General features: G+C 41.9%; 1 protein-coding gene across 2 annotated transcripts in view; it reads left to right on the forward strand.

The window, feature by feature from the left end:
• Window positions 1–26,974, forward strand: part of Akap6 (A-kinase anchoring protein 6) — a 491,862-nt gene that overhangs the window by 86,714 nt on the left and 378,174 nt on the right. For both annotated transcript variants that reach the window (XM_045154209.1, XM_004661860.2), the window contains exon 2: window positions 12,367–12,724. In XM_045154209.1, coding sequence (XP_045010144.1) covers window positions 12,401–12,724 — 324 coding nt within the window. In that variant the 5' untranslated portion in view covers window positions 12,367–12,400. The remainder of the gene's footprint in view (window positions 1–12,366; window positions 12,725–26,974) is intronic.

Genomic DNA, 26,974 nt, shown 5'->3' on the forward strand with positions numbered 1-26,974 from the left:
CAAAGAATAAGGTTCAGCAGGAATGGAAGGGGTACAAGAGGAGGAAGGTGAAATACATACATACGCATGTGTGTGTGTATATACACACACACACACATACACACACACACACATGCACGCGTGCACGTGCATGTGTGTGTGTCTTTCAAGTGTTCATGTCATTTTGGACATTGAAACAGAGAAAAAACTGCAGTCTTCCAGTGTCTTATGTTAAAAATGCAGAATAAACAAAACTCTTACCATATAGAACCTAGCTTAAGGGCCACTCCAAATGCTCTTATTTAAAAATATGTAGGCAGCTGAGTACTCATGAAATATTCTATACCAATTTGGGGCATGTGAAGTAGCATTTCTTGCTGAGGAGACTCAATCCAAGGGCCTTGCCATATTCAGATCAGTGTCTAACCATACAGAGCTATTTGCAGTAACAGGAAAATGGCATGGCTTAGTGAACAGAGGCCATGCCAAGCAGAACCCAACTGAGGTTTTCTTGTAGAAGGCTGACAATGACTAACTAGGGTCAGAAGTTGCATGTCATGGGTGGCTATGACTCTGGTGCATTAGTTGGAAAATGCAGATCTCTAGTTTATTGAGAAGGACCCATTGTTTCTGAGTGTTGTATCAGATACAAGAAAATATTGCTATCAAAGGCATGAAAAATTAAAATGTAAAGTTTAGCACACAGTCATCTCTCACATGACTGAGCTACTGCAGGTGGTGGCGAGCTGCCCGCCTGCTTGGAAGATGAAGTGGTCCCAGGCTTACTGGAGGAGGAGAGAAGGCCAACAGCCCAGAGGGAGCTCGCTAGGGACGGCTGCGCCCATCCTTCTGCTCTGCAGCTGTACTGGGGCAGTGGTGAGTGACAGAGTCAAATGGCTGAAGGGTTTTGCTTTCTGGCGCAGCACTCTGAGGGCACAGGGGAGAGTATGCATGGGCTTTTTACCAGCACTCATCATTTCACTCTTCTGGGAAAGCATTTGGTAGGATTCAACCAATAACTGATTTTCTAGGGCTGACAATCTGCTGTGATCTTTTAGAGGCTTTTAAGTCATTAGTTCTTACTCAGCAGTTCTGATTCTTGCTATTTATTCTTAGTGAGCAAGAGAATAAATTATTCAGAAAGAAACAAGAATTCTGTGGAGAATTTATGCTGAGCTACTCCATAACTCATTCTTTTATTATCAATCAGTATAAGCACAACAAAATATTCATGAGCTTATACTATCTACTTTCCACTAAAAAAAGTCTTAACATTTTTTCTTAAAGAGCTGTGACATGAAATTTTTATTTGTTCTAGGCATTATTTTCCCAAATACTAATTAATTTTGGAGCAAATCAGACTTAATCAGACACCTACCTTCAATTCAGGTGCCTGATGAGACTGATGTCTTGACTATTTAATGAACTTGATGGATTTTAAGCAAAACCATTCAAAATAAATAGGTTCTATTTTGTCAAAACTGTTAGTTGCAGAATAGACATCATAGCAGACTTTTAAATTCTTTCTTTACTAAAGAATACAGGAGGAAGATCTCTAATTTCATCAAAGTTTTGTTTTTTTTTTCTTTCTTGAGGTAGGGTCTTACTCTAGTCCAGGCTGACCAGGAACTTGTAGTCCCAGGCTGGCCTCAAACTCATGGTGATCCTCCTACCTCTGCCTCCTAAGTGTTAGGACTGAAGGAATGTGCCACCATGCCTGGCTTACATCAAACCTTTGGATACTAACAGCTATCATCCCCATTAGTGCTTTTCAGTTTGACATCAGAGAAAACCATTTTGCTTGTCTGGGAGGTTAGGGTGTAGAATGTTTGGTAAGAGCTTCAAAATAGTCTCTGAATTGGCAAAATATTACATCAATACAGATAAGTAATTTAGATTACTGAATATCTACTAATGACCTTTCTGTTAGAGAGGGATTATTTCTTCCCTATTTTGATATCACAAAAGATGTAAATAGGCCTTTATCATTTGTCTGGGGTTAAGAATTTGAGCTGAGAGAGAGAGAGAGAGAGAGAGAGAGAGAGAGCTCTTTTAACCTCAATGTCATCTATTTTTACAATGTTTGAATTAATATATATTCGTTTATAATTAATTTAAAATTAATTTTAGAATAAAAATGTTAAGACATTACATAAAATGATACTTAAAAGTTTTCTGCTCTGAATCTATGATGCTAAAATTGTGACTAGCATTAATGGGGAGCTAAAAATGGAGAAATCTTTTTATATATAATGGAGTAGGTAGGACAGAACACAGAGTTCCTCTAATCACTCTCATCTGAAAGTCAGACTTGTGGTGTCTGTCTCTCTCTCTCTCTGTCTCTCTGGGCCAGAGGAGGTTTTAAGGTTAGATTCTGTCTTTGCCTAGAAAAGGCATGTAAACTCTCTTAATTTTTGATATTTCATTTTCTTGGTAAATGCCTGTGGCCTGTTTCTGGACCATACCATATTCCCAATTCTGTCAGTACAATCATTGCTTATTTTCCTTCATGATGTAGAGGTGTTTGTGCTAACACAGTTCCCCTGCCTAGGCTTCCTTCAGCTTCCTTTTTCTATCTTTGCCTACCAAAATCAGACCGATTTTTTTGTTGTTGTTTTGAGTTTTCAAGGTAGGGTCTCAATCTAGCCCAGGCTGACCTGGAACTCACTGTGCAGTCTCAGGGTGGCCTTGAACTCACAGCGATCCATCTACCTCTGCCTCCCTAGTGCTGGGATTAAAGGCGTGCACCACCACACCCAGCTTGTCAGACCTATTTTTTTTACAAACCCATCTCATATCTCACCTTCTCTAACAAATGGTCCTACATATCTCTTTTCTATCCATGAGTAATGCCACTCCTCTGGGGCCCAGTAGGGCTTTTATTTTGCTTCCCCATTATTTGAATACTACTTGCCTATGTAGTAGGTTTTAGTGGTGTGTGTGTGTGTGTGTGTGTGTGTGTGTGTGTGTGAGAGAGAGAGAGAGAGAGAGAGAGAGAGATTGCCCTTATAAAATTGTAATTTTCTTGAGGCTAAATGCAATGAGTTACACATACATAAAGTGGTTTATATGTAGTTGATTCTCAATAATGTCAGTTATGAGGTAAGAAATTAATGAATCTTTTTAAAAAATATTTTTGTTTATTTTTATTTATTTGAGAACAATAGACAGAGAGAGAAAGAGGCAGATAGAGAGAGAGAGAGAGAGAGAGAGAGAGAGAGAGAGAGAGAGAGAGAATGGGCGCACCAGGGACTCCAGCCACTGCAAACTAACTCCAGATGTGTGTGCCCCCTTGTGCATCTGGCTAATGTGGGTACTGGGGAATTGAGTCTCAAACTGGGATCCTTAGGCTTCACAGGCAAGTGCTTAACCACTAAGCAATCTTTCCAGCCCAGAAATGAATGAATCTTACTTCATGTTATTTGAATCAATAGCACTGACAAAAGCAAAAATTGTATATTTTATGTATGAATCGTCTCTCTCAAGACATTTTCTTTTTTTTTTTGCTGATTTTAGTTTTTCTAATATTTTATTTTTATTTATTTATTTGACAGACAAAGAGGGAGAGAGAAAGAGGGAGAGAGAGAAAATGGGTGCTCCAGGGCCTCTAGCCACTGCAAACAAACTCCAGACGCATGCGCCCCCTTGTGCATCTGGCTTTACATTGGTACTGGGGAATCGAACCTGGGTCCTTTGGCTTTGCAGGACAAAGTCTTAACCACTAAGCCATCCCTCCAGCCCTGTTTATTTATTTTTATTTAGAGAATACTTCATTAATTTCTTTAATCAAACCCATGTAGATAAGACCTTCTATATTTAATACAGTGCATTACCCTTGTACAAATGGAAAAAAAGAAAACTAACATTTCTGGATCAATGTCATCCCTGTTTTTTAAATGTTTTATTTATTTATTTGAAAGAGAGAGGCAGTTAGAGAGAGAATGGGTGTGCCAGGCCCTCTTGCCACTGTAAATGAACTCCAGACACATGTGCCACCTTGTGCATCTGGCTTTACATCAGTACTAGGGAATTGAACCTGGGTCCTCAGATTTGTAGGCAAGTACCTTAACCACTAAGCCATCTCTTCAGGGCCCCCCTTTTTTGAGGTAGGGTCTCACTTTAGCCCAGAATGACATGGAATTCACTATGTAGTCAAAACATTTTCTTGAACAACAGAAAGGTGACTGCCTAATGCTTAAAGGTGACTTTTAACCCTTGATGTAAGGGTGGGAGAGATGTGTATTTCATTCACTGTGTCTGGGTCCACACACTGCTGACTTTGGACAACATTGTGACTGATTGCCTAAAGCAGCCCTGTGGATCTCTTTGACAGAAACTAGTTTCTATCCTGGAAGAAAGAAACTTGGTGGATATGATGACTAGCCCAATAAGTCTGGGTATCCATGCTACAGGAATTGAGATGAAAAATCAGGGAAAAGGGTGGGTGGAATTGCTGAGGAACGTGGTTTAGGGAGTGCTGTATGCCTGATGGAAGACTCACACTCCAAGCAAGGGAGGTAGTTGGGGACTAAGGGGAGAACCAGAACAGGTCTGATGTCTATGTGGTTGGCAGGATGTGATCAGCCATGTATGTGCCTGTGGGCAAAGAAAGTATTACAATATGAGAGATCGAGAGAGACAGAGACAAAGAAACAAAACGAGAATTAATGATAATACCAAACAGATGTATCCCATCCCTCTCCTGTTGACATGCTATTGCCCAGTGGTGCACTTGAAGTGCTCCTTACAGATACCAGCTTGTAGGCTGGCCTCTCCCAGGGGATTAGAAAGTAAGAATAATTGGGGTTATTGTGTTACTCCAGGTGACACTGGCTTGGGAAGGGCAGAAGGCCAGGAAGAGGTATGAGGCATGGGTTGTGGAAATTTCCTTAGGCATAAAAGCCACTTTCTCTTTCTTTCCTGAGGACAAATTTAACTTTCTACTTGGCAGCAACTCTTCAGCTTTCCTATTCAGGAGCTTAAAGTCATTAAAAGCTTGCTGGCTCTCGACCCTGCAAGAGCCAGGGAGGGAGGTAGGCAGCAAGATTTAAAACCAGGTGATGAATTAGATGCTCATTTATATGGGTAGGCAGTAGCACTTAATTAAGCCATCGATTAAACATGGTTTTGTACTTTCTTTGCAGAGCCCATTTCTGGTATCCTAGACTCAGATACAGGGTGTGCTTTTTAAGTTAATTTGTTTTTACTTAATACAATCAAATAATGAGACCAAACTTGAACCAGTCCAGAAGATTGTTTTTTTTTTTTTAAATTTAATTTATTTATTTGAGAGCGACAGACACAGAGACAAAGACATAGAGGAAGAGAGAGAGAATGGGTGCGCCAGGGCTTCCAGCCTCTGCAAACGAACTCCAGACGTGTGCACCCCCTTGTGCATCTGGCTAACGTGGGACCTGGGGAACCGAGCCTCGAACCGGGGTCCTTAGGCTTCACAGGCAAGCGCTTAACCGCTACGCCATCTCTCCAGCCCCAGAAGATTGTTTTTTGTTGTTGTTTTTATTTTTTTGTTTTTAAGTACCCCTCAAAAATGTCTGTGTAGCTGGGTGTGGTGGTTGGTTCAGGACTTTAATCCCAGCACTGGGGAGGCAGAGGTAGAAGAGTGAGTTTCAGGTCAGCCTGGGCTAGAGTGAGGCCCTACTAAAAAAAAAAAAGTCTGTAAATAGGTTCTATGGAGAGTGGCTATGGGAGTAATAAAAAGAAAAAAAAAAAAAAAAACAAAACAAAACAGGAGCCTTAATTTTGCCTGACATAATTTCCTCTATCCCTGTTTTGCAAGGAGCACCGTGCATAGGCAAAACTGTTAGTTTGACTGAGATTATGCACTGGTCTCATAGAGAAAGCAGGGCAGAGAAGCTGAGAATCTGTATTTAGATGACAGTTGATTTACATGATAGCAAGACGGCCTCAAAACCAGCCACCAGGATTGCTTGCATGAACAGACTAGTGTCTTCTTGAGAAAAGAGCGAGCACTTAAATTCATTTTAGGTCGGCCTTGTCAGCTGGTCAGGTAAATGCAGGACTCTTACTTTCTTTGGCCTTAGGATATTTTGTTTTGAGGGAGTATCACTGTGATTCTTCCCAGTGGGTCTGGATATGATCTGTCTACTGGCTCTCTCCTCCCCTCGGTCATCCTCGTTTTGGCAACTCTCCCCCTTTCTCAGCCCACTTATCGCTGCTTGTTTGCTAAAGCCCTGCCTGCAACTGCACAGTCCTGGAATTTATGCATTAGCTTCCAAATAGGGACTGGGCAGCAGCGGGAGAGTTATGCCACTAAAGGTCCTATGAAGCGGCTGCCCTGCTGGTTTTGAGCAGCCCTGACCCAGGCCACAATCAGAGAGCCAAAGGGAGGAGAGGAGGAGGAGCCAGGGGCTTAATGCTGAAGAGACATTGGGAACCGAAAGCACTGACTGTGAGTACAGTTGGTAGATGCTAGCTTTTGGGATAGGAGGGAGTTGGGGATGAGAATCCCCAAGAACAAATCGTGTTGAAAATTCTAGAATGAATGAGACCTAAATCTCTGTATGCCAATTTACAAACAAAACAAGAAGGAGAGAGGGAGAGGGAGAGGGAGAGAGAGAGAGAGAGAGAGAGAGAGAGAGAGAGAGAGAGAGAGAGAGAGGTTTGAGAGCTGTGTGGCTGGAAATTTTGTCTCTGATTTAAATATTACTTAAATATATTTGTCCATTCAAGTTAAATGCATTCTGCTAACCTCAGGTTTTCATGTAAAACTTTTGGATTGACAGAGAGATAGCAGCACCAGTCCTCATTAATAAGCAATCCATGGTATGTTTCCTTCTGTTTCTATAGGATGATAAGTAGAGGAAGGCGGGGAAAACCTGGAAAACAAAGCTTTAAAGTCCTTATTGTTTTCAGCGTCTTGCACATCGAATATTACTTCTTTTGATTTATGCAAAGCAAAGGATTTGATGTGTGCTATTATTAACTGCAGCTGGGATAAAGGTGGCATTATCTCTAATGCTGGTAAGGTGACCACAGAGGAGAGTTTGAAAAGGGGGAGGGATGGGGAGGCGCTTGGGATCCCAAACACTGACTGATGAGTCCCTCGACTTCGTGGAGTCAGAGCTCTAACTCCGTGGGTACAGTGGACACTTGGCCTAATGCTTTCATTTGCATTGTCACAAGCTGTTGTCCAGTGGCTTTTTATTCTTTAATTCTTTGTGACTAGAAGGAATCTTTTCTGTTACAAAATCCCTCATGAAGGAAAATCACAAGACTCACAGCATGTAGAAGGGTAGACTTGTCCTAGATTTTCCCACTGTTTGAGTTTAAGTGGAATAATTACATGGTCAGGAAAGCAGCTGAGAAAGATGAGGAGGAAAGGAAAGGTAGGGACAGAGATGGTAACCATAGTCTCCATACTCGGAAGCAGTCTTTTCTTAAATTATATTATACATTTAAATTTTAAATAAGATGTGGTTTTGTAAAAACCAGAGAGTGTGTCCATCCATGGGATTGAAAATCAAATGTTTGCAATGGCTTTTAATGAAAATGGGTCATTAGTTCACACATGCCACTTCCTAAGCCTGCTATGCTAGTACGAAATACAATCCTTCGTCAGGCTGAAGAGAAACTCAAGTGTGCACTGCTTTGCTGACTTCTCTGGGTCCCATAGGTTTTCTTGGAGGCACTCCAGTCAGTCAAGTGGGGCATCATCACATCCGAGCTGAACGCTTGCAGCATTGACATCTTGCTGTGGCATCCTGCCTTTCGGCTCGCCTTACCGTTTTCTTGTGTGAGATGAGATGTATATTGTCCCCTTCAGCCACCTTGTGGTTTAGTATTTTTTTTCATTTTTTAATTATTTTTTTATTAACTCCCATGATTGTAAACAATATGTCATGGTAATGCCCTCCCTCCCCCAACTTTCTCTTTGAATTTTTTTTTTTTTTTTTGAGGTAGGGTCTCACTCTAGCCCAGGCTGACCTGGAATTCACTCTGTAGTCTCAGGGTGGCCTCAAACTCACGGCGATCCTCCTACCTCTGCTTCCCTAGTGCTGGGCTTAAAGACATGTGCCACTACGCCTGGCTCCCCTTTGAATTGTTTAAAAAATTATTTTTTTTATTTTCAAGCAGAGAGAGCTAGAGAGAAGATGAACTGACAGAAAGAATGAGTGTGCCAGGGCCTCCAGCGGCTGCAAATGAACTCCAGATGCATGCGCCTCTTTGTGCATCTGGCTTTACAGGGTTACTGGAAAATTGAACTCGGGTTAGACTTTGCAAGGCAAGTGCCTTAATTGCTGAACCATCTCCCCAGCCCCCATAGTATTTTTTTTCTATTTGTATTCTATACATATAGCCACATCCATGTTGTTAGTGTCAAGTAGAAAATTCCTATAAGGGAGAATCTTTCATACTTGTTCTGAGAAGAATTAACACTCATTAAAATGTGATTTATAGGGCTGGAGAGATGGCTTAGCGGTTAAGCGCTTGCCTGTGAAGCTTAAGGACCCCGGTTCGAGGCTCGGTTCCCCAGGTCCCACGTTAGCCAGATGCACAAGGGGGCGCACGCGTCTGGAGTTCGTTTGCAGAGGCTGGAAGCCCTGGTGCGCCCATTCTCTCCCTCCCTCTACCTGTCTTTCTCTCTGTGTCTGTCGCTCTCAAATAAATAAAAAATTTAAAAAAAATGTGATTTATAAATTGTTTTCATGATAGTAATTTTCTTTTTCTGTTAAGCAAGGTAAATCTATGGATGCCATTTGTGTGTGTTGGTGAAATGAAGACCATCACTTAGTGGTTACACAGTTCTCAGCACAGAAAAGAAGCTTCTAACAGCGTAGGCAGCCTCAGATTCTTAGGCACAGATGAGATCTTACTGCTCATGTGGTTCCATGCCTTCATTTTGTAGACAAGGAAACTAAGGCCCAGACATAAGGAATGTTTCACCCCAATTCAGAAAAATGGCACTGTGCTTACACAGCCTGATGATGATGTGGAACTGTAGTCTGGGATATAAATTGTACTAATCCTTCAATATGGCCATTCGTTGAAGCTAGGATATGCATCCCTTGATTTAGGAATTTCAAAGAAAATGCACTTGCTTTCAGTTGCGCAGATCTTTAGAGGCAAGCATGCAAATGTGGGTGTCTCTGAGCCAGTTCAGTGTACATTGCCCTGGCACTCACTAGTTATCCCTTGGGTCAATCTAGTTTCTTAGACAACCTCTGTAATATGAGTGTGTTCTCCTTTTATAACCACGTCTGTGCCCTTGAACTAGAGCACTTCATTAACCTTGTGTCTCAGATTCCTTCTCTGTGGTTCAGATTTAATATTGATCCGCCAGAGGGTAGTGAATTGATTAATAATTTAAAAGTGTTATGGGAAATCAGAATCAGAATCTCTCTGAGGCTGGGTCATGGCTTTTGAAGAAATACTGGGGCAGACCACTCTTCCTAGAGTTATATCTCTCCCAGTAAAATTTTGTTTTCTTTGAATTTTTAATAGCCTAGTATTTTTAAACTTAGTATTTAGAAATTTTGTTATCTTTGAGTTTTAAATAGGTCTAGTGCTACCATTATTTTAATAACTGAATATAAGGATGTTAGAAATACAGGGCATGGATTTTTCTTTCTTGCAGTCAGGGAGAGATAGTGGTCTGGATGGAACTGAAAGCCATTCCTCTAACGTAGGCACTAAAGTGATAAGTCTACTTTATGATGCATATTTTGCCTTATGCAAATGACTTTGCTTTACAAAATTCATTTGTAAACCTCCTTCATCAATTCAAAAGTTAGGGCTAAAGAGATGGCTTGCCTGCGAAGCCTAAGGAACCCATGTTCAACTCCCTAGATCCCACATAAGCTAGACACACAAGGTGATTCATGCACAAGGTCGCATAAGGTGGTGCACATGTCTGGAGTTCGATTACAGTGGCTGGAGGTCCTGGTGTGCCAATTATCTCCCCCTTTCTCTCATTAAAACAAAACAAAACCAAACAAAAAAAAGACCAGCCTGTTGGGCTTGCCTCAAAAAAAAGTTAGATGCTAAAGAAATTAAGAAAGGAAATCTGGGCATGGTGGTCCACACCTATAACCCAGCATTTGTGAGGCAGACACAGGAGGATCAGAGCTCAAGGCAAACCTTGGCTACATAGGGTGTTTGAGGCTAGCCTGAGCTATATGAGACAATTGCAAAAATCCCCAAAGGAAGGACAGAAAGAAGGAACATAAGAGATTGAAAGAAATAAAATAAAAAAGGAAGAGAACAAATGAAAGAAGGGAGGAAAGGAAGGGGAAAAAGGAAGGAAGAAAAGAAAGGAGAAGGGAAAGAAGACATTGAAAAGGGGACTCACATTGCAGCAGTGTGCTGATTCTGAAGCGATACAGGACTAATGTATTCTTAAGCTTTTGTCAGTTCAGCAAGTCTTTTTTGTCCCCTGTGTCCTTTCCTGTCTGCGGCTTTATGTTTCTGGTCACACTGTGTGTTCCTGGTCACACTGCATGCTCCTAATCACACTGCATGTTCCTGGTCATACTGTGTGTTCCTGGTCAAGCTGTTTGTTTCTGGTCACATCGTATGCAGCTTTGTGTGACTATTCACACTGGGAGTAGTCTTGATTTTAAACTTTATTGTGGTAGGCAAGAATAACTTTGTTTTTGTTACTAAAGTAAACATTAAGGGTGTAAAGAAGTATGAGCTACTTTCTGATAATCACATTAAATATCTGATTTTTTGGTGAGCTAGTTGTCATTTTAGAAATGAAACAATATTCTAATTTGAATATGTAAACTCAGATAAACCTTATAAAATACAAAGAAATATATTGGCCTTGAGTAGAAGCAGCTACTCTTGAGACTAAAAATAACACCTACTAAAATGGATATTATAAAGCACCAGAGGACTAGAGGAAAGGCTTAGTGGAAAAGCTCAAGGACCCAGTACAGACAAAAGCCGTGCATAAAGTGGTGCATGGGTCTGGAGTTTGTTTGCAGTGGCTAGAGGCCCTGGCATACCTATTCTCTCTCTCTGTCTCTCTCCCCAACAAATAAGTGAAAATATATATATATATAAATAAAGTCCAAGAGCCTCAAGGGTATTTTATACTAGACCATTCTAGAAAGATGATAAATTTTCTAATAATCATGAGTAAATTAGCTTTATTCCCCCAAAGCAATCTCACTAGTGATGTACACTTTTTACTTTCACCTATTTGGCTAACATTTTACTGCTATGTACCAGAACAATGTATTACATTTAAAATTTCATAAACCTCTAAAATTCAGTATAACCAAATATTATTGTAATTTATTAATTAGCCCTGTTTGATATTCTCCATGCTTAATGTTTTCAGGAAAGTAAAGTTTTGGATTGCTATGCTATCTACTTATCCAACCCATCTTAGAAATGAGCAGTGTTTGAAATCAGCACAATTTTTTAAATTTCACAAATGTTTTTGTTTATTTATTTGAGAGAGAGAGAGAGAGAGAAAGAAAGGCAAATATATAGAGAGAGAATGGGTGCACCAGGGCCTCTAGCCACTGCAAATCAACTCCAGATGCACGTGCCACCTTGAGCATCTGGCTTACATGGGTACTGGGGACTCAAACCTGGGTCCTTTGGCTTTGCAGGCAAATGCCTTAACCACTAAGTCATCTCTCCAGCCCCAGCACATGTTTTGATAGAACATCTTCTGCCCCTGTGTATTGAATATATTAGCCATAGTCTAAATCATTTTTTGGAAATGATTTAGACTCTATTAGGAAAGCCTGAAGTAATCATGCTTTAAACAAGGTAGAAGTCTGTTTTTTATCTCACATAGAAGAGGTTTAAGACAGCAGCCGAAGACACAGTCACCCTGTGGTATCACGTGGCACTCATGTTCCCACCTGTGTGCTCCACGTCTTCTCCCGATGCTTCTTCCAGAGCATCTCTGAGCTCCACCCACCAAGTCCTCAGCATGGGCTGTAATAAGAGAGAAGACAGAAGTGCAGAAATGAGTCAACTCCCTTGAAGAAACTCTGTAATAATCTGTAAATAGCAATTTTACTTACTTCTCATTGGCCAGAACTTAGCCTCATGGCCACAGCTGGCTGCTAAAGAAATTGGAAATATAGTTCTAAATTCTGGGCAGGAATATTTACAGCTAAGAAACCAGAACTTTGCTATTAAGGAGTGAGGGGGACAGATGTTTGGGTGGCTGGCACCACTATGATTGCGTGTTATTATGTGCTGGGTTTTGGGGCTACCATATGGAAAATCTAAATACCTCGTTCTGTTTTTGTCATGAGTAGTGGTTACTCTATTTAGAAATCTGGCTTAATTTAGAAACCCCATTTCTCCTGTGAAGTTTCATTGCTTTATTTGGCCATCTCCTCTGACTTTGCTTTCTTTTTTCCTCTTGCCTTTCAGCTGTTTTGGAAAGAAGTGAGGTTTAGACTTCTCCATGTTAACCATGAGCGTGACACTTTCCCCCCTGAGGTCACAGGACCCGGATCCCATGGCTACTGATGCTTCACCCATGGCTATCAACGTGACACCTACTGTGGAGCAGGGCGAGGAAGAGGAGGCCATGAAGGACACGGAGCCCCGGCAGCAGTACGGAAAGCCGCCCCCGCTGCACACAGGGGCAGACTGGAAGATTGTCCTGCACTTGCCCGAGATTGAGACCTGGCTCCGGATGACCTCAGAGCGGGTCCGTGACCTCACATATTCAGTCCAGCAGGACTCAGACAGTAAGCATGTGGATGTGCACCTAGTTCAACTGAAGGTAAGGAGGTCTCTGGGTTTAGGTTGTCAGACCCGAAGTCTGCAGGCGCCTGTTGCACGTGCGCCTGAGCTCTGTCATGGCCAAGAGCAAACGTGCAGAGCAGCAGTATGCAGAGGAGCAGGTGTGAAACCACTGCTCCTGCAGGCGATCATGGGAAGAGACTTTTTCTCCTTTTGTTTGACTACCTGTGCCAAGTGCCTCGCATAAAACTGGTACTTGAGGCTAGAACAGAGAAGTGGGGAAAGGGGTTCATATTTGTGCAATATTGTCAAAATCAGTTGTAAGAGGCCTCACGGAAGACTTTCACAGGTAAAATATTAAGTTGAGCTGTGGCTAACCATGTGCACATAGTTACTACCGACTGCTAATGCTGTTGTTGTGGCAAGCAGTGACCTCTGCTGTGGTGGGGAAGGACAATGCTCTTGTAGAGTGATCTTCCATCCATGGACAATACATTGTGAAGAACAGCTCATCTAATGTTCAGACATTGTAAAACTGCATGCAGAGCTGGGCATGGTGGTGCATGCCTTTAATAATCCCACCACTCAGGAGGCAGAGGTAGGAGGATCATCACAAGTTCAAGGTCACCCTGAAACTACATAGTGAATTCCAGGTCAGCCTGAGCTACAGTGAGACCCCTCGAAAAACAAAACAAAACAAAACAAAAAAAAGTGTGCAGTAATGATTAATGGAAGGTTTTACCTAAGGACCCCAAGATATGAATTCTGCCTTGCAATACCCTTTCCTCTCTCCCAGGTCCTTGAGGAAAGTATTTGCAGAACACGGAGGCCCAAAGCTTTATGCAAACCTCCAGCCAGTTAGATGGAATTCTAAGGATATCTTTACTTAAGCTGGCCTTGACACTGACCTGGTTTACAGAACAAAGCCATCCAAGATGAAAGGTGGACAGATGAGAGAGCACATTCCCAATGCTTGTAGCCTTTGCCTCAGTCTTTTTAATGTTGGTTCCACAGAGCTTGGATCAGATTGGTGGGGAAGGGAGGGAACAGAAAAGCCTAAATGTCACAGGTAGTTGGTCTTCTTCCAGGTTGAACAAACCTTCTTTCCCTAGGCTCTTGGAAAGAACACAACAGGGTCAAAGATAGTTTGAAGCAGCCTCACCAAGCTAATTCCCCTGTGTCCACAGATGGCACTGTGACTGGGTCCCTGAAACATTTATTCAGAGGAGTGGCACGCCAGCACCACCAGGTTAGTGTAGGACAGAAATCAGGCCATTCTATTCTCCCTGCCTCGCCTTCCAGCCCCCCAGTACTATACTGATGCGGGGCTCCCCTAAGCAGATGTAGAGCTGAGCTTGTAAGGCAAGTCAACTATGACTTCCAGAATCTTTCAGAGTTATACAGAAAACGTGGCTAATGGCCAAGGGAAATGGGGAGGGGACATGGAAAGATCTAGAAGATGACTAAAAACCCTGTTTAAGAGGTATTAATTAAAGGATTGATATGTCATTGAACTTCATTTAATTAGATCAATAAAGTAGAAATGAAAACAGATTTTTATTCAAAATCGGCAGGTAAAGTTTTTGTGCGATTAATGTAGAGTTATGTTTAGTGCTTAAGGAATCGCCTCAAGGGCAGTTTGTCATCTTATTATAGCTGCCTGGCATCTCTTACCCTGGCCAGAGGGCATTCTTATCTGTCTCTCTCTGCTCTGCCCAAAGTATGGTCTCCTCCCTGTTGAGAGCAGAGCTGCAGGAGCATGACATCAGCCCAGTAGCACACCAGCACAGTCAGTCAACAATGGTCCAGAGATTGCCGACCTTCGTTTCTTTCTAGGATTTCCCTTGCTGCAGTTTGGGGTGCTTGTTTCAAGTTACTTAACTAACATTCTCTATAACGTTCTCAGATATTGTATAACAACAGAGCCTTTTCTCACTGAGCCAAAGCCAAGTTCGCTCAGCTTGGTACCCAGTATTTTGATAATTTATTCAGTTTATTCATAGTGAAAAGAAATCGTCTAAGGATGGGAATGCCCATGACTTTAAAGATCACCTCAGTGTAGATCATTTCCAAATTTTATATCTATTCCAGTGTCTTCCCAATGCTAATCCTTGGTACTTACTTGGTATCTCCACTTGTGTGTTAGTAGGTATCCTTCATTGGATATGTCCTAGAAGCGCTCTTAGTCCTTCTGCAATCTTTCCAATTTCAGAAAACGGGACCACTTTTTGTCCTAGCCAAAGACTGATTTCTACCCTACATACATGGCTACCAGCAAGGAATCCATCCCCCACATGGGCCCTTGTTCATCCACTTCTGGTTTTTTCCTCCTTTAGATATTTTATTTATTTATTTATTTGCAAGGAGAGAGAGGGGAAGAGAGAATGAGTGGGTACATCAGAGCCTCTTGCTACTGCAGACTCCAGATATATGCACCACTTTGTGCATCTGGCTTTACACGGGTACTGGCTCTGCAAGCAAGCACTTTTAACCGCTGAGCCCTTTCTCTACTCCTCTCCAGATCATCTACTTCTGTGTGACAGTACTGGCCTCTCTGGTCAGGCCCCAGCACTGCTTTCCTGGCTACTTAAGGCCTCTTGAATCTTGCTTCCATTTTTCCTTCACACCCTTGCAACTTACTGTAGCCATTGACTTTTTTTTTTTTTCTTAGTAGGGTCTCACTCTAGCCCAAGCTGACCTGGAATTCACTACATAGTGTCAGACTGGCCTCGAACTTACAGTGATCTGTCATTTTCTTTAGCTTCCTATAGCAGTTAAAAAAATAAGACTCCAATCTTTCCTTGTGACTGTGCTGCCCGTGTCCCTGGTCTTGGCTTCTCTTACCATCTCTGTTTCTCAATCTCCAGGTGCATTGGAAGCTCCAGTGAAATGTTAGGCTTCTTGCCTTACATCTTTACTTGCCCCTTCTGCCTACAAACTCTCTTCCCCACTGTTGTCAGTAAGATGTCAGCCTGAGGGGGCAGGGATAGGGCGGGGCTGGGAGAGAGGAGGTGAGGCCCGTTCTGTGCTTGGTGGACAACACAAAGCCCACCTAACTCGTCTAGTACCTCACACTGCCCTTATATTACTCCCTTGAAGTGTTTTTGATAGGGTCTTCTCTACCATTATGTTAGTTCGTACGTTTTTTAAAATTAATTAATTAATTTTCAAGCAGAGAGAGGCAGACAGGGAGAATAGGTGTGCCAGGGCCTCTAGTGGCTGCAAATGAACTCTAGACGCATGCACCACCTTGTACACCTGGCTTTACGTGGGCACTGGGGAATTGAACTAAGGTTGCTAGGCTTTGCAGGTAAGTGCCTTAACTGCTAAGCCATCTCTCTAGTGCAGTTTTTTCTTTTTTTCAAACTTCATTGAGAAATAGTTTTGGAAAATGCTCACAGTAGGATCTCCCAATGGTCCTATATTAACTTTCACATGCTCACCCCCCCACACTCTTAAAGCACCCTCCTAGCTATTATGTAGACCATGTCCCTCTTTATTATTTCATGGTTGTTATCAGTAGCTACAGTTATCCCATTTACTTGTCCTCTTGTTTTTTTCCATCTCAGATGTCAAATTCTCTACTATGCCCCTGTTGCTTAGGGCAGGGCAGGGTACCCAGTGTAGAATCTGTTCGTATCTGTGACTAATGGAAGAGTCCAGTGCCTTCTCTATCTGTTGTCAGGCTTTTGTTGCAGGTCACGTGAGGAAGGCTGCTCCATGAGACTGAATTCAGACAAGAACCCTGGAACTAGGGCCCAACTATGCTTGAGCTCTCCATTAGGGAGAATCTATGAGTGGGTCTGAGGCCTTGATGATTTTTGCTTGAGGAATCTGTCCAGGAAATCCTATTCTTTCTGAAGTGGCTATGACTGCTCTCCACCCCCAACCTGCTTCTGCTTGGCTCTTGTACTGCAGGTGATTTGGATCAATAAGTATGCTTTCAGGGCTTCTAAGCATATCTCTCTCTCTCAAACTAGATCAAACTCAAGTTTTGTACATACTAAACAAGTTTGCTACATTTCCAGACCCTCCCAACACACCTTTTTTTCCCCTTCTTCAAAGGTGTCCTTGCTTAGCTCTGGTCAGTATATAGATCTTAAAATTTCTCTTAAATACCACTCTTATCTCCCTTATTCCCAAATTCTTAGGGGAAAGTTTACTATACCCTCCAGGTTGAACTGCAAACCATTATTAGAAAGTTCCATAGGGAAGCAGCTGTTTTGGATAGTGAACATCATCTAACCCTAATGGGAGCAATGAAATGGGCTAAGGACTTTTGGTCTTTATTTTTCAAGCTGAACATGCAGTCTGCACGTTTCTTCTTTCCAGCTTTTAGATATTCTTTCATAAGAAGTATGAGAAAGCAGCTGAGCATTGTTAGAGACTCACTCTCCCCGGGGTTTGAAGCTGGGCTTTCAAGAAAAGCAAACCAAAAACCTTAAGAACATTTTGATTTCAGCTGAGACCTCGAGCAGTGCGGACGTTTTGGGTTGCTAAACCTCTGCTTCTGGATTCACAGGGAGAATGTTGTTTGTGTTCCTGAAACCTTGTGAGGGGCAAAGAGGCAAGCCTTAGATTCTTTGCTGTAAGTGATACAGCTGTCTAATAAAGTCTGGAACTGACTTAATCATTCTCCTGAAACTGACTTCAGATAAACTTCAAACCACTTCTGCACAAGATGTGTATCTAGATCTTTGATCTAGCCATGGGGCAGGAGAGATGGCTGAGTGGTTAAGGCATTTAACTGCATAGTGCATAATTTTCAAAGTTAGAACATTTGACAGAATCTCTGTTCACAATATGTTTTCACTGGGCCATACCCAGATTGAGATGTGCCTGATATCTGGGAGTTAGTTAATTCAGATTCACAGTGACTCACATGGTTTCTGGAAGACCTGTTCGGAGAAAGGCTTGTACCCTCTCTACTGCTGGAATTTGGCACATCAAATGCACCTGATGGGCTGAAGATGATGGACATCTAAGATGAGGGACTCCTGGCAAAGAATTCATAGTCACCATGGAGCCAACAGGATGCTCCAGTGTGAGGGGAAGAGGAGCGTTGGGGTCTGTCATGAAGTTTCCCAGCCCTGGAGCCCTTCCTGAGCAGGCACTGGACAGGATGAACAGTGACTAGTGAGAAGAGGCTGTAGCCAGGGTTCAGGAGACTTCCTGCGGGGCTGAGGAGCCTGGATTCATGACTCGGTAGACTTTTTGAGGGGCTGTGGTAGACTTGCCCTTATACGGAAGGCGCAGAGGGAAAGAATATTCTTTAGCAAGTGAGCTGCATTCAAGATGGCAGTGGTGGCATAAAAGTGGAACTTGAGGTTGACTGCTGGGCATATCTAAAACACACTCCAGCATTCTCAGGTTCTTGGTAAACACAATTCTGAGTAAACTGAACTTCTAACACCCATAGTTGGGGACTTTGAGGATTTGATCTTAACACTAACATGATCCTGCACTCATGCCTAAGATTGAAAACATCTTTATTTTGGGGGGAAGAATAAATGTTTTCCTTTTTGCCATTTAGGCCATGGTTTTTCCAGTATCCTCCTTTAGAAGATTATGAAATCAATTTAGTAAGCTAAAGACCTGAAACAATAAAGTAGGACAGAATCACATGAAATAAGGATAACTGTACTTCTTTAAAGCTTAGTTTTAATTACATACACATATGCTTGCTTATAATGCATATTAATTTATGTCTTCCTGGCATTAAGGCCAGAGCAATTTGATAGGTGCTATTCTATACCATTCTTAAATTCCTCAAGATCTTTGATTTATGCTCTAAATTTGTAATATATTAAACAAATATATTTAATCTGGTACTATTTTTTTGTGATCTTATTGGTCTTTGTTTATATATGGGATCAAAGTTTCCATGAAATGGCCATTAAATTGTCACCTCCAGATTTAGTATATTCCAAATCTCAGGAGTCTAAAAGATGAATCTGTTGGTGGGTATGAGAACTAAAATTTTATTTTTCCCAATGCTCAAATTTATGGCTATTATTCCTGTTTGAATTGATGTGTACAGTGGTCTGGTTGAACTCTCAACCTTCAAGGTGTTACTAAGAGGTGAAGTTTAGGAGGTGACCAGCTTCTAAAAGTATCTCTCTCATGAAAGAGAGTTCTAACCTTAGTAACAAATGCACCTGATAGCTGTTTCTATTGGCATGTGGTATGCAGCGACAAAGTGCCAACTTGAGAGTGACAATACCTCACCAAATATTTATGCTGCCAGGTCTCGATCCTGGACTTTCCAATTTCCAGAACTATGGAAAATAAATTTCAGTGATTTATAAATTACTCTGCCTAAGGTAATTTTGTTATAGTAGCCCAAGTGGGAGACAATGTATTTTTCCCTATGGCATGTCTTCTTTAAAGGAGCTGAATGTGGGGCTGAAGAGAAGTCTTAGCATTTAAGGTACTTGCCTGCAAGGCCCAAGGACTCAGGTTCGATTCCCCAGAACCCACGTAAGTCAGATGCACATGGAGGCACATGCATCTAAAGTTCATTTGCAGTGACTACAGGCCTGGATGCACCCTTTCTCACTCTCAAATAAATAAGTAAATAAATAACCTAAATAAATAAATGGATAAATAAGCAAGCTGGGCATGGTGGCACACGCCTTTAATCACATCAGAGGCAGAGGTAGGAGAATAGTCATGAGTTTGAGGCCACCGTGAGACCACGTAGTGAATTCATGGTCAGCCTGGGCTACAGCGAGTCCCTACCTCGAAAAACAAAAGCAATCCAAAACAACACAAAAAATAAGAAACTGAATGTTAGTTATCAAATATCTTGGGAGTGTGGTTTTGTTTTTGTTTTATTAGCCAGACTCTCTTTAGTTTAATCTGTTCTCAAATTTGCTTTGTGGGGAGGATGACCTTAAATTCCACCTCCCAAGTGTTGGGATTAGAGGAGTGGACTGTCATGCAAGCATGAATATGGTTTTATTATGATGTTTATTGGTGGAAAAAGTTTCCCCTATAATTAGTGCACAGATTATGAAGTAATATTATTTGTAATAATAATATTTGTTAGTACTGAACTATAAGCTTGGCTTACATACTGAGTTTGAGGCCAGCCTGGGCAACTTAGCAGACCTTGTCTGAAAGTCAAATTTAAAGAGAAAAGTGGGAGAAGAGGAAAACAAAGGCAAAAGGAAAGAATGAGAAAGAAAAAGGAATGGAAAAATTGCTCCGTGGTAGTGTAGTACTTGCCTAGTATGTGCAAGCCCCTGTGTTTGAACCCTAGCCCTGAAGAAAAAGGTGGGGAAGAGTCTGATGCTTGGAAGGCTAATGTCAGAAACACTTTATATGGAAAAAAAAAAACTATCTAGCGATTCTCTACTTGTGCATCCCCCACCCAGCCACAGAACACTTTCTGATTGTTGAATAGTTGGTATGTTTTCAGCGTGATTTGGGAAATTGTCTGAGTTGCATACTTAGCCCTCGTTTGCCCCACATGTGAACATTCTTGAGTAAGGCTTGGGCAGGAGAAATTACCTTTGCTGGTTTCTGACACGATGTGGATGGTCTTTGTGTATGCATATGCCTTAGCCGAGCGTCCTAATGTATCTCGATCTCAGAATGGGAGCATTAATTATCAGGGTGGCTCAACAAGCCTATCAGATTGTCCAGCTTGCCTTTTTTAATTAGCAAAGGGAGCATGGAAAATGAGGAATATCACAGACTGCATAGCTTATATCATTAAAATGCAGTTCAGAGAAAAAGCAATATCATAAAAGGTTTTGCAAAGGAGCCCAGTGAGGAGTCAGAAGAAACAAGCATGAATTTGATTAGAAAAGTATTATCAGGATCTGTTCCTTTAAAATGTTTGCTTAATCATGTCATTGGGAGCCATTGCTAAGCAACAATAGCCACTGTTTCCATGGTCTCTAGGGGAGGTGTTTACAGGGGCAAACACCAGAGGCAGGAAATGAATTAACCCTTTCCCTGTCTAGAGAGTTTTTGGTTTAGTACTGTTTGTGGGATACTTACAATGCATCAGAAATTATCACCTCTTATTTACTTACAACATCTACTATTAGAAGTGAGGATACTGAATCTCAAAAGATTAAGAATTGCTAACTTTGGGAGGCTATTCATGTTCTTTGAGCAGCAGGCCTGTGGTGTGATTTTGAAAATAGTGTGATGGCCTCTCGCCACTGCCGTGCTCACGTGGGAGCAATCTACATAGCCATGAAGCATGAGCTAGTAATTTGGGGTTTCTTGTACTGGACAGTTGAGATGAATGGATGTGAGAGAAGCTTATTGTCTGGAACTTAAGAAAGGAAGGCGAGCAGCTTGAAGTGGGGATGTAAATGAAGTTCTGGGGTCCCCTTGAGTAGGAATGCTACGGCTATTCTGAATAGGAAAGATAACTTATTCCGCACTCTTCATTATTTGCTGTCGCCCTGCGCATTCTACCCTCTTTAAAGGTTTATAGCCTAAAGAAGGGAAGCATAGACTTGGTTCTAAGGTATGAACTCCTAGCATCCTAAAATAGCAGTGGGTAGAAGAAGAGGTGGACATGTTCAATGAGAAGCCTTAACAACTCAGATTGCTTTCAGGTACTGAATGTGAACACCAGCCATAGCTATACAGCAGACTCTTCTGGGAAGCTTTCAAAACACCCTCTGTCCAGGCCATGCTCCAGACAGGCTGCTCGGAGTCGGGGCGGGGTCCTAGGCTGTCTGTCTGTCTTTATAAAGCCCTCCATGATTCCAGTACACATCCAGAGCTGATAACCCTTGGACATGTTTTTGGGCAGAGGGTGCATCTTGCTTATTGGTGGACTCCTCCCACCCATCGTTGTGTGAGTGTGGAGGTGGGGGTGCCTTGTGTGACGTGTGCACAGGACGGGGGTCAAGGTCAGGTGTCTTCCTCAGTGTTCTCCACTTATTTTTTGAGACAAGGTCTCTCACCAAACCTGTGTGTTACATGGGGTCTGGGGATCTCAACTCAGGTCCTCATTCGAGTGCTGCAAGCACTTTACCCACTGAGCTCTCTCCCAGGGCCCTAAAGTCACTTTCTTAGGGAAGAACGTCTCCTGCATGACTCGTTTGATTCTCTTCAGTTTTCCAAGTGACTTCCTCAAGTCAAGACAACTAAAGGGAGGAAGGGTACAGGTACATAATGGCTGCATGCTATCTTAATGTACTATCTTATGTTATTTTCTTAATTTTAAAATATTTTCTATTTATTTATTTTGAGAAAATATGGGAGTGCTAGAGCCTCTAGCCACTGCAAATGAACTCCAGGCACATGTGCCACCATGTGCGTCTGGTGTATGTGGGCACTGGGGAATGGAATCTGGGTCCTTTGCTTTGCAGGCAAGCACCTTAACTGCTACGTCATTTCTCAGGCCCCTATTTTCTTAATTGTTCAAGAAGCTTGAGGCATTGGAGGTCACTTTATAGATGGGCTCAGGCATAGGACAGCTTCTCTGTGACTGTATGGGTCACATAGGAGTGGTTCCTTTGGGAGCCAAGCCACACACTCCCCACACAGACTCCTGCAGCCATCTGTAAGGCAAAGCATTTAGTCTTGGCAAAGGGTGCTTTGAATCTGAAAGACAGAGGGGTCCTTTCCTGCATGATGCTAAGCACAATGGGAGACATTTATTATTGAGCTTAACCTGGGCTTCATAGAGCAGTCATGAAAATATCTACAAAGGTGGCATGTAGAAAACAACACCAGTGTTTGCGGACGAGTTTGCAGGTGTGAACAGGGCAGTCTGGCAAGGGGAGAGGCGTGGGATGGTTTTGAGGTTATCCAGTAAATGACACTTGGGTGGTGAAAGCACAGAAACCAGAAGAAAGCCTGTCACCCCAGATGACTGATGGCGCCCCGAGTGAGCAGGTGAGCAGAGGCGGCTGGCCTCGAGTTTAATTTGCTCTCATCGGCTCCAGAGTGAACTGATGTACCCATTGTCACGCGGCTGCTTTCCTTTGTAGAAATGTGAATAGCATGCAAAGGAGCAGAACAGAAATCTCCCGTCTGCTCACTGTAGCAGTGCAGCGGTTATTATAGGCTTTCTGGTGCAAGCCACTGCTATTGTTCCGTGCTACTTTAATGCACAGTCATCATCATGTGAAAGCGAGATTTGCCAGACACATCACTCAAGGGAAAGGAACATGTGAAATTCAGCAGGAGAGTGGCAGACTCTTTCGGGAGGAGGGAGGAGCGGATGCGTGGTCCATAGGACCATCAGTTCACTCACAAGAAACTGGTGCTTTTTGCATTTTTCTCTTCAATCCACACACTGAGTTTCTGACAAAGCACAAGCAATGATTCAAACAACAGTGGTAATAATGGTGGCAGTGCAAGCCTTTACCTCTGCAAAGAGAATTGATGTTGCCCTGGCCAAAGGAACCCGTCTCTGAGATGGTGAGAGTCAGGCATCAATGGCCTGAGGGAGACAGCATTTCCCTCTGAGGACTGGTTCTTCAGATAACACCAGTGGTGATCATTTCCTTTTTGTATGTGTCTGTACCCCTCCTTGAAATAACTAAGAGTGAAGTGTTGTTTTAAAAGGTACTTTAAGGGCTGGAGAGATGGCTCAGTGGTTAAAGGCACTTTCTGTGAGCCTGATGGCCTAGTTTGATTCTACAGTACCCATGTAAAGTGAGATGCACAAAGTGGCATGTGTCTGTAGTTCATGTGCAGTGGCAGGAGAACCTAGCATGCCCATCCTCATTCTCTCCTTCTTCTCTCCTCTCCGTCTCTCTCTCTTCTTGAAAATAAATAATAAAAATTTTTAAAAGCTTTAACTATAGAGCTTAGCTCACTTAGCTTCCAGCTTTCCTTCCACACAAAGTACAAATGCTTAAACATAGTTTCATAACTTCCTTCAAGATGTAGACCAGCTGGCTGGTTGTTCCTTCTGGCGGTTCCCTTCCTGCACCTTTGACAAACCATGCTCTTTCAGAAATTCATGCCTTGGAACATAATTTCCTCTCTTCCTGGGAAATCAATTTGCTCTTCACCCAGAATTTCTCTGCCAAAAACATAGATTAGATATAGATATAGATATAGTTATAGATATAGATATAGATATATATGGCTGAACATACCCTGGATGGAAGCTATAATATCATCTCTTGGTGAAACCAGGCTAAGCTGGTGGGTCTTTCTTTAGCCTTCCCTATATGTTTCCCTATGGTATCTACTGTAACAAAGTCATGAACCCACAGCCTTCCCTGATTTTCCTAATAGGAGTCTTCATCTTTTTTTTTTTTTTCTATTCTGTCAATACAGAGTATGACTTTGAAATAGGATAAGAAAAACAAATAAGCATAAAGCACATTTCCTTTGATCATTTTGTTGATTGAAAACCAATCAATTGCATCAGTGACCTTTCTGTTACTTTGAAAAGTACCTGACCAGAAGCAACTTAGGGAAAGAACTTATTTCAGCTTACAGTTTCAAAGGGAAGAGTCCACTCACGCTCAGAGAAGAGCAAACAGCATATGGGGCCAGTGTAACACCTCCAGTTGCACCCTGCAGAGACACACTTCCCCCAGCAAGGCTCTGCCTCCTGAAGGTTCCAGAGTCTTCCAGAACAGTGGCACCTACTGGGAATTAAGTGTTCAAAATTTTACATTCCAACCACCATGCCAGTGTGCTTAGACTTGTAAATAATTGAAAGATCTTCCTCAGGAAGAGTTAGTTCCCACACCCAGAAATTTGAGGGTGTGCACATTTTTACTATGTTTGCCCTTGGACAGAACATCCCGAATGCTTTGCGCTTGAAGGGTGTGACTCAGGGAGAAATCCTTACCTCAAATATTCTGTTTGGAATTTCAAAACTCAATACGTACTTAGGTAAATCATGTTGATGTCATTAAAAGAATAGCTTACCAGAAGAAGCCATGCAAAGACAATAAGATCCTTACCTCCAGTTTTTCTGTGCCAGTTCCTACAGACAAATGTTGGGTTTGTATAAAAGTATATACACATAGTCCTTGTTATCATGGCACAAACAGCTTGTTGGTTTCCTGAGTTCTGTACAGATGTGCTAATCCTTCAATATTTAAACCTATAGAATTATGATCTTTTATAAGAAGCTAGATAAAATGAATTTAATCTCTGTCCAAATTAATACAAAGGACATTATTTTGTATGCATACATACAGTTACATTTTTCCTCCCTCCCAATTTTCTGATCTATGGATATTTCTTCCTCTTAGTTATAAACCAGAAGTGTCTATAGCTTTAAAAATAAGCTTCCTTTTTAGACTCTCATAAATTAAGTTGTAGATGCTTAAAAATGTTACAGAAATGTGAATTTTTTTTTCCAAGAGCTGGTAGACATCTGTTTTGTCATTGTTGTCTTAGAGTTTCACAATTGCTGGGCTAAGCTGCTTCGACAGAACTACAAGCAGCTATAATTTTTGCCTGTCACAGATTATAAATAAGAATAAATATTTCATAACTGTTTAATGTGGTTATCCTGAAATACAATACATCTTTTAAGCAAATATGTTGCAGGTTTCCAAACAAATTTATTGAGGCTTAAAGCACAGGGTTTTATAAAGATTGTGCATTTATTTAATAGAATTGTATGGTTTCTGTTTTCATTTTTAAACAGGCCAATTTGGTTTTATTTTATTCCTCATCAAACATAAGTGCTTTTGTTTATTTGTAATAGTTATGGATATTTTTATAGACTTATTAGCTAACGATGGCCAAAAAGAATCTTATTTCAGATGGGCATGGAAGAGCACACCATTAATCCCAGCACTCTGGAGGCAGAGGTAGGAGGATTGCTGTGAGTTCGAGGCCACTCTGAGATTAAATAGTGAATTCCAGGTCAGCCTGAGCTAGAGTGAGACCCTACCTTATTTCAAACAGAAGCTTTTCAAGGCGCTTCTATTTCTGTTTCCTTGTGTCATGACAAGAGCTGGACATCACACAGATTGAATCAGACACTCTCAACCGTCATCCTGACGTCAAGTCAGGGACCCCGGGCCTTCCTGCTCAGTCCACAGTGCTTACTGTTGCTCTCATCTGTGCTTTATAACAGTGTTTATGGTCCAGTTCCTTGCTTGCTTATTCACATGTTGTTTTCTAGTCTCACACAACTCTAAAAGCTTGGTCAGGGCAAATTTCCTCCTACTTCTCTGCATAAATTTGCAAACACTTTTTTTTTTTAAATGGAATGTCTGAATTTTTACATTATCATCTTAAATCCTCCCCTCTGTTCTCCCTTATGTCATTAGTTTTCCAGGGAAACCATACAACTCCAGATAATATTTCAGAGAAATAATAAAGTGTATTCAAATATTTTAAAATTAGCATAATCATTTGCTAAAACTTTGGGGTTAGGGTGGGTCAAATCAAGCTGAATTTTGGTGATATGAGCTCAAAGAAAAAATTGACTTGTTTGTTTTTTGGAGATTGAATCTCACTCTAACTCAGGCTAACCTGGAACTAACTCTGTAGCCCCAGGATAGCCTCTAACTCATGGTGATTCTCCTACCTTTGCTGGGGTTAAAGGCATTCACATCATGCCTGGCCCAACATTTTTCTTAATAATGAAGTATTGACTGATTTTAATTAAATTTCATCAAAGACAACAGACCCCAGGAATTGTTGTTGTCATTTTGTGGTTTGGAATTTATAGCTTTGTGTGTGTGTGTGTGTGTGTGTGTGTGTGTGTGTGTGTGGTGCTGTTGTTAAACCCAAGGCCTCATAAATACTAGGCAAGTGCTTTGCCTGTGATCTGTATCCTCAGCCCTCCATCCTACCTAAGAGAACCCAAAGTTGGGGCCAGGTTAACTCACAAAGCCCTCTGCGACTCCTTAGCAGCTCAGTCCATGCTTGGGTTATTCTTCTGTAAGAGGATGTAGATTTCTGAACTTAACCCCATCCCAAACTAGTTGGCAACTGACATAGTCATTTACATGTATTCTGTCAGCCAAGAGCAGCGGCCTGTCTCTGAGTGCAACCTCAGTGATGTCTTGGTTTCAAAGGTTAAACCAGGTACGCTGACGTATTTGAGTCAGCTGTAAATCTCCATGCGCACTACACTGTCTGTAGTGAGGAGAACAAAAGGGGGAGGAGCTGCAAATGAAATGCACTGACAGTTTGATTAATGATGCCAGAGCCACTGTGGTCTTTCAAAGGAAGAAAAGCATCTATAAATCAGGTGAAGCCCAGTGGTTGGATAACAATAGCCCCAGCAGCGTCTTTTTGCAAACTCTGTTCCTCACTGTATGACTTGGCAAAACGACTCTTCTCTAGGTCTCGGCTTAATCCTCTGTAAAACAAGGGA

The sequence above is a fragment of the Jaculus jaculus genome, chromosome 7 (genome assembly GCF_020740685.1).
Source record: "Jaculus jaculus isolate mJacJac1 chromosome 7, mJacJac1.mat.Y.cur, whole genome shotgun sequence".
Taxonomy (NCBI): Eukaryota; Metazoa; Chordata; class Mammalia; order Rodentia; family Dipodidae; genus Jaculus; species Jaculus jaculus.